The 7,764-nt window shown below is 41.4% G+C and overlaps 1 protein-coding gene and 1 long non-coding RNA gene across 2 annotated transcripts in view; one reads left to right on the forward strand and one right to left on the reverse strand.

The window, feature by feature from the left end:
* The first annotated feature begins 589 nt into the window (after positions 1-589).
* On the forward strand, positions 590-7,559 carry LOC113801138 (acid-sensing ion channel 2). The gene is made up of 12 exons (XM_027351955.2): positions 590-1,522; positions 1,862-1,963; positions 2,172-2,335; positions 2,805-2,985; positions 3,700-3,750; positions 4,059-4,216; positions 4,674-4,831; positions 5,176-5,383; positions 5,994-6,086; positions 6,360-6,468; positions 6,751-6,839; positions 7,100-7,559. The coding sequence occupies exons 1-12, from the start codon at positions 1,038-1,040 to the stop codon at positions 7,246-7,248; spliced, it is 1,947 nt and encodes a 648-aa protein (XP_027207756.2). The 5' UTR covers positions 590-1,037; the 3' UTR covers positions 7,249-7,559.
* LOC138866727 (uncharacterized) overlaps positions 4,732-7,764 on the reverse strand; it is a 15,152-nt gene continuing 12,119 nt past the window's right edge. Inside the window, exon 3 of the long non-coding RNA XR_011399652.1 lies at positions 4,732-4,855. This is a non-coding gene — a long non-coding RNA (uncharacterized lncRNA). The remainder of the gene's footprint in view (positions 4,856-7,764) is intronic.

Consider the following 7,764-nt stretch of genomic DNA (forward strand, 5'->3'; position numbering starts at 1 on the left):
TATGCTTCAAATTGAAAACAAGATTAATCACAAATAAGTACTTCACAATTAAAACCCAATCTAAGAAACCAATTTATTTATTAGTTTTATATTAAGAAAGTGATTGATTAATCCTTAATACCATCCTGTCGCCTTCTTTTGACCCCATCCCCCCCCCCCCCTCCAATCTTTCCACCACTCCGGTACTTTATAAACCGATGCTATTATTATCTTTGTGTGAATATTGTTAAAAAAACGACTATTTTCAGGAGATACGGAACAATCCCTGATTATATTTTATTTTTAATTAGAGAGTACTTTCAATATACAAAGATTATTTATTTATTTGTCTGTCAGTCTGCCCCCACCCCCCCTCTCTCTCTCTCTTCCAAAGTTCCTTACGAACTATATCCGACAACAAAGGTTCCGAGTTGTTGGTCATATTTATGAGTTTATGAGACCGGGTTTTATGAGGTATGATCGCGCGTGTCTCGCTGAGAGGTAAACACACATGCCACATGATGTAAGGAGTGTTATTGGGTATTATTTCGCCTTTTTTTGTTGGGGGGGGGGCTTCACTTCAAGAGAATAATGATTAATAAGGTTCAATCCAAAACCCGGTGTTCATTTTGGCAATGAAGTGACACTGATTTGGCATTGAAGGACGTATATTAACATATTTTTTAGTAATGCTATTTAATTTCGGTAATAAGGATTCAGACTGAAACTCAAGTTCCTTTTTCACAATGAAATAGACATGTGCAAAAACCGCAACCCGGAACAAGCCAGCAAAGCATACTCAAAAACAGGAAAAAATCGTGACGTCATACGCTGTTGATGTTATCAAGGCTATATAAGGAGACTCGGCTCTATTTTGTTGTGGACGGAGGGATGGTGTGGCGCATTTTCCCTGCGATGAATATAGGAAAGAGACGCACAAACGCTACTCTGGCGACGGCTGCTGGTTTGTGCTTCATGTGCTGTGACTTGTAGGCTTACCTTACCGATGTTGCGGCATTTTGGACTTCCATATCGAACTGCGTGAAACGGCCGGAGCCATGGCTGACGAGAGAGAAACAGAAGAAGTGGGACTTCCGCCAGAACGCGAGGCCAGAGACAGTCGAGATGCGACCCGTAGCTTCGCGAGAAATGCCGGTTTATGTGTTCAGGATCGGTTGGCTTTCGACGAGGACCCGCCGTCGTACGAGATGATGTACCCTTCGAGCAGCGACGATAGAAACGCCTCAATCCTCAGCAACACAAATCTCGACTGTGGCATCGTCTTGAGCCCAACCAACTTGAAAGAAAACACGAAATCTCAACCAAACAGCAACCAAATCGTCCCTCAAACACCACAAGATACGAAGGTGACGAGCAGACCTGCCATCAAACACGACGACTCCAAGCTGAAGCTGACGCAAGAAAATGAAAAGCCAGAAAAGGTCCTCCAAAGAAAAATCACACTGACCAAGCTTACGGAGACCCGCGAGAAGCTGATGGTTCAAGCTTCGGGACTGACAAAGGGCGCCAGGGAGACGCTTAGGTTAGTGTGACGTTGCTGAATTTTGTGTGCGGCTTAGTCTTTGCACTCTGGATACAGTTATTATTTATTTAATTATTTAGTTTTTTGATTTACTGCAAATCACATTCAAGACTCAAGTTAATGAATAGTCCATATTTACTGATTTAATTGACCACTTAAATAGCACGCACACGCATATGCACGCACGTACAGAGAGAGAGAGAGAGAGAGAGAGAGAGAGAGAGAGAGAGAGAGAGAGAGAGAGAGAGAGAGAGAGAGAGAGAGAGAGAGAGAGAGAGAGAGATTTATTGATTCCCATTTTAGCAAGTACACTAACTGCGATACCTATCACGATTTCAGAGAGTTCTGTCAGAAGACGACAGCCCACGGCTTCAGTCACGTGGTAGAAAAGGACATACACATAATTATGAGGATTTTCTGGGTCGTCGTCACTTTCGTCAGGTGGGAGCCACTCGTGACAGTCTTTTCTATTTTCACTGTTACTCTTATCATCATATTCTTCCATGGTTATATCATATTCTTTTATTTTTACTGGTTATTTTATTTTGCCAATGGCGACTTTTTTTTTACTTTTTAAACATTTTGTCACTTTTACGTTTCTACTTTTTAATTTGACCGCATTTGTTTTTCCTCTGCTCCTCCTGTGCAGTCTCGGGGCCTTGCTCTCAGTGGGTTACGACGCCACCTACGCCGCCTTCGTGACCAAGCGCCCCTACACGGAGGTGACCTACAGGAACAACCAGAGCACGGGGATCCGCCTTCCCGACGTGACCGTCTGCACTCTGTCGGGGTTCTGGAAGAGCAAGATGGAGCGTAAGGTCGCTTTTCGCTCGAACAGTGATTTTGTTTCAGGCTTTTTTGGGATCTATGTGTGGCGTGTGTGTGTGTGTGCGAGTGAGTGAGTGAGTGAGTGAGTGAGAGTGTGAGTGTGTGCGAGTGAGTGAGTGAGTGAGTGTGAGTGTGTGAGCGCGCGCGCGCGCGCGCGCGTGTGTGTGTGTGTGTGTGTGTGTGTGTGTGTGTGTGTGTGTGTGTGTGTGTGTATGTGTGTGTATGTGTGTGCGTACGTGTGCGTACGTGTGCGTGCGTGCGTGTGTTTGTGTGTGTTTGTATGTGTGCATTCATATACATACACATATATATAGATATACATGTGTTTGTCTAAGCCTGTATGTGTTCGTGCGTCCACTGCAATATAAACCATATTCATATTTTTCCTACTTGCAACACCTGACACAGCATAACCCACGGCCAGCTAATACACACCTCGCTCCCTTCCCCACAGAGTACAACGTGAGCAAGACCCTGGCATCCTACCTCCTCCTGGCCGTCCGCGGAACAGAGGTCATCAGCCCCGTGTTGAGTCGTGACCCCAAAAGGATAATATTGTTAAGAGAAGAACTTCGGGAGTACCTGGAAGTCCACAAAGTCACCCTCGAGGAACTCATAACAATGCTTTCCCCAGGGTGAGTCGCTGGTAGTGGTTCTTCCTTGTAAGAGTCCAGTGTTCTTGTATGTTAATGGGTGGAGGTCCTTTCGAAAAAGTTTTGAATTTTTAATAGCAAGGCAACCTGGTTTGAAAAGGTATTTTGAATCTTCAGTCAGGGGTGGGGGATCATCACTTGGCCTTCTTTTTCATATTTAATTCTCATGTTTTGCTGTTTATTTGAGTCATGAATTCATTTGTCCCCATCCTTCTTATCTCTTCCCATCTCATATTTTCTAATATATTTGTAGAAAAGGTATGAATGAGACTGGATATCTTCACAATACACGAGATGTATTTGCCGGGTTTCGATTACGTCTTCCTCAGAAATACATTTCTATTTCTGACGAAGACGTAATCGAAACCGGTCAAATACATCTCGTGTATTGGGGAGATATCCAGTCTCATTCATACCTTTTCCACATTTGTCAATATGAATATGGTTCATCTTTCTCATATTTAATAAAAATACCCGTCCAACTGGCACTACTAATGAAGACAAAGATCTCTGCGACCTACTGCCCGGTAGAAGAAACATATACTAAATGTATAAATATATCGGTATTTAATTGTTCCCAACGTAGTTATGTAGAATGAAGCCACTTTGTATATACTGTATCGTCTTGATGTTGATATTGATGATGAAAATGGTTACGGTGATAATTTTTCCTCTTTTCACATGCTCAATTATCAGATGCGAGGAACTGGTGAAAGGATGCTACTCGGCGTCTGAGAGTATGAGTAGGTAAGTGTTTCTTAGTTTAATTAGAATAAAGGAAACTAAACCCAAAGAATCTTGGAGTGGATAAAACAACGTTATTGTTAGTATGTTTATTCTTGGCTTATTTCGAATATTTATATCTACATCTTTGGTGTTTTCACATTTCATCCTTTGTGCAGTGTTAATGGCTTTTTTTAAGGAAAAACTTCTAAATATTCGTTCTGTGAAGCGAAGTCACAGGTAGTGCAAAAAGTATAGGCCCGGCACGCTCATCTACGCGTTTTTTCCCCTTGTCAGTTCGTTAAATTTATACTATTTATCCTCTGCTGTAGTTCCGAGTGCTGCCAGACGGTGTTGAGGCCGACCATCACCACACTAGGCGTCTGCTTCACCACACTTAACCAGAATGGCTTGAGACTCAACCAGACCATCGCGGGCCTGGTTGGCGGCTACAGGATTCTCTTCGATGTCGCACTTCGCGAGTATATGGGTAGGTGCTCTCTCTCACTTTCTTCTCTCTTGGCATATAGCATTTTTGCCGGTGGAAATTACAGCGATGGTCTCGAAATAAGTTTCCGGGTAATCCGAATAAGTTAGGGAAGGCAAAGAAAACTGGACAGAGAGAAACTGTGTCGTATCGCTTTTAGTGCCTCATTTCATTGTTTCTCCTCTTTTGATTTTATGAGACTAATATTTCGGTCATATTCTCTTTCGAGACAGTTGTAATCAATGCATTAGAAGCACAAAGTCTATTCCTACGATTGGAGATTCGGTTTTACTCACACATACTTTTGTCAATTCCATACCCAATGAAATACCAATCATAATAAGGTAGTCTAATAGAAACAGTGAACGTATCTCTTCAAACTATCGAAAAAATCTCACGAAAAAAGACGCAAGGATGTATGATTACATAACAACAATAATAACGAGACCGCACATTGCAGAATACGACTACAACGTGGTGTCGACGACGTCCTTGGCCGAGGCGGGGATCCACGTCTCGCTCTCCAACTTCGCCAGCTCGCCCGCCGTCGCCGCCAACATCCAGGCCGTCCGGATCGCGCCCAACACCGCCGCCTCCGTTGCTCTGGACGTCACTAACGTAAGGACGGGGCGGGAAGGTCTCCTAAGGGTGAAAGAGGATTAAGAAGTGTGAGAGAGGGAGAGGAACCCCAGATTCTCGGGGTGGGAAGGTCTGAAGATGAAAGAGGATTAAGAGGTGTGAGAGAGGGAGAGGAACCCCCAGATTCTCGCATGCAGAAAAGAATGAAAAGTAATCTTATCAATATTTAATAAATATGTATATATCATTCAAAACACCTAACGCCTGTTCAACAAGGACAGATTTTCAGAGCTTCGGCGAATCCAACTCACAATGCCCATCTTACGTACGATTTCGCCTTCACACAACCTCTCTCACGCGAACACACGTTTTTATTTTCTCAGATCGACCACACAGAGGTGTACCTGGACGCCTGGCTTCTGCCCAACCCGCGACCTCGTTGTGTGAGCGAGGAAAAATTCTGGGCCATGAGTGAGGAGGAGCGAGCCTACACGGGGAGCAACCAGTACTTCTCGTTGCTCTATCGAGACTGCCTTAACTATTACTTCAACTGCTCGTTCCTCCCGTTCATGTTCGCTAATGATACGACTAGTGAGTGATGTTTTTTTTTCGTAAAATGTAATTTGACAGGGTCTTCATTCGTTTATGGTTGTTAAATGAGTGGGTGTTTTTTTAAGGCTCGCCCACTCACTCACTCACTCACTCACTCACTCACTCACTCACTCACTCACACACACACACACACACACACACACACACACACACACACACACACACACACACACACACACTCTCTCTCTCTCTCTCTCTCTTCCTCTTCCCCCTCCCTCTCCATATTTCTCTCTCTCCCTACCTCCCTCGCTCTTCCTCTCTCTCTCTCTCTCTTCCTCTTCCCTCTCCCTCCATATTTCTTTTTCTCGTCCCCCTTCACTCTCTCTCTCCTTTCTAACCCCTTCCGCTCCCATCCTTCTTGTCTCCTCTAAAATCAACATTCCAAGAAGATATATGTGAGCATTTATATGAAAGTTTGAGAGAGGTCCCACATGCAATATATATATATATATATATATATATATATATATATATATATATAATATATATATATATATATATATATATATATATATATATATATAATGTATAGTCATATCTTCTATAATAACTCTCACACACCTTTTAACAACAGCCAAACAATTTCCAGGTGCTTGCATGCCTGAGATAACGCTCTACCAAAGCAAAATAAATGACGAGATGATGGACTGTGTTCAGAATCATTTGAGCCAGCTGGGTGGAGGTAGGATGCAAGGGAAAACAAAATAGAGGAGACGAAGAGAAGAATTAATTAAGAAATAGAATAGGGAAGGAGAGGAGTAGGAATATGATAATGACAATAATAATGATGATGATAATAACGGTAATAATAATAATAATAATAATAATAATAGTGATAATAATAATGATAATAATTATAACCAGCAATAATAGTACAAACAACAATGATAATAACAAGAACGAACAAAAGAGGAGAAACATCGGGAATAACTTCATGGTCTTATTTTTCTTACAGATTTTGGAAAGTTGTGCTTCACTACAACCATTAACCAGCAATTAAGTTACACAACTCTCATGGAGAGTGGCGTACAAAGCATCATTGACAACAGACTGCTTCCTCCAAAGTAAGTTTTACTTTCTGACTCTTGCATTGCTACTCACACACACACACACACACACACACACACACACACACACACACACGCACGCACGCACGCACGCACGCACGCACGCACACGCACCCACACTCTCTCTCTCTCTCTAAAATCGAAACATCATGTTTTGAATTTACAAATGTAAAGGGCTGTTTCATCCATACTGTGTATTCTGTATTCTAATAACATTTTCTACTTTCTCTACAACGATTAAACACTATAATTAAAAATCTTATTTATGTATTCTCACAGCATAACTCTCTCCATGGTGAACATATATTACACCGAGCTGGGCTTCACGGAATACTACGAACGCATCCCAACTTTCATCACATGGTTCAGTATGTATCGCTCAAACGCAGTCTTGCTTTTCATTAAGATATCCATGTTTCATTACTTATTCATATACTTCTAAAAGTTGATTTAGATATAACGCTTTCATGAGATAATTTTCACACTTACATTTCTGCTTTACGTACGTAGTCCTGTCACCATATATCTCAACCAAAGGTTATCATGAGTTTTCTCACTACTACGTTGTTCTAGACCTTTCCTCACCTCACATGCTTATACGTAGTGGACATTTCTCTTGTCCTTCCAGGTGACCTTGGCGGGCAGATGGGGCTGTTCATGGGTGCCTCTTTCATCACACTAGTAGAACTTATATTCACCGTGTGCTACGTTCTGCGTGTTCTCTTGACTCGTGGCTTGAGGGTCCTCATGAATAAAGTGTGTGGCAACAACACGTAACATTTTAGATAATTGTGATATATATCTTTTGGTCCACTTTGTAATATACAGTATCTCTAGTGAAGTCAATACCTGTAAGAAAACCTGTTATATTACGTTGTTTTATTTATTCATTTATGTTTTATAACCTAGGAATGTATCTTAACTTTTGGTCTTTTATTTAACATTTTCAAAGTGCTACATTATAAACCCAAAACATTCTTATCAGACAAAGGCAACAAACTAACTTTATCCAGTATCATTAATAAGATATTTTTATCTGTATGTAACGTAGGTGATAAAAGTTCTGATGATTAAATATTCACCCCGAATATAGCAGCGTATTTTGACCTTTACTGTAAATATATATTGTGGTAACAGACATGACAAGAAGGTCGCTGTTGCAAGACTATTAACCAGTGAATTACATCTTCAATATGGCTAAGAACAGATGTGTAGACTTTTAACTTTGTTATATGCAAACGTCCAAAAATGTTTATCCAAATACATATTCTTGAGGTCAGTAAGGTAAATGCT

The sequence above is a fragment of the Penaeus vannamei genome, chromosome 26 (assembly GCF_042767895.1).
Source record: "Penaeus vannamei isolate JL-2024 chromosome 26, ASM4276789v1, whole genome shotgun sequence".
Lineage (NCBI taxonomy): Eukaryota > Metazoa > Arthropoda > Malacostraca > Decapoda > Penaeidae > Penaeus > Penaeus vannamei.

Coding starts and splice junctions, on each gene's coding strand:
- LOC113801138 (XM_027351955.2), top strand. CDS start 1,038: ATGGCTGACGAGAGAGAAACAGAAGAAGTGGGACTTCCGCCAGAACGC. Junction 4,832..5,175: donor TTGCTCTGGACGTCACTAAC/GTAAGGACGGGG, acceptor TTATTTTCTCAG/ATCGACCACACAGAGGTGTA. Junction 6,469..6,750: donor AACAGACTGCTTCCTCCAAA/GTAAGTTTTACT, acceptor GTATTCTCACAG/CATAACTCTCTCCATGGTGA.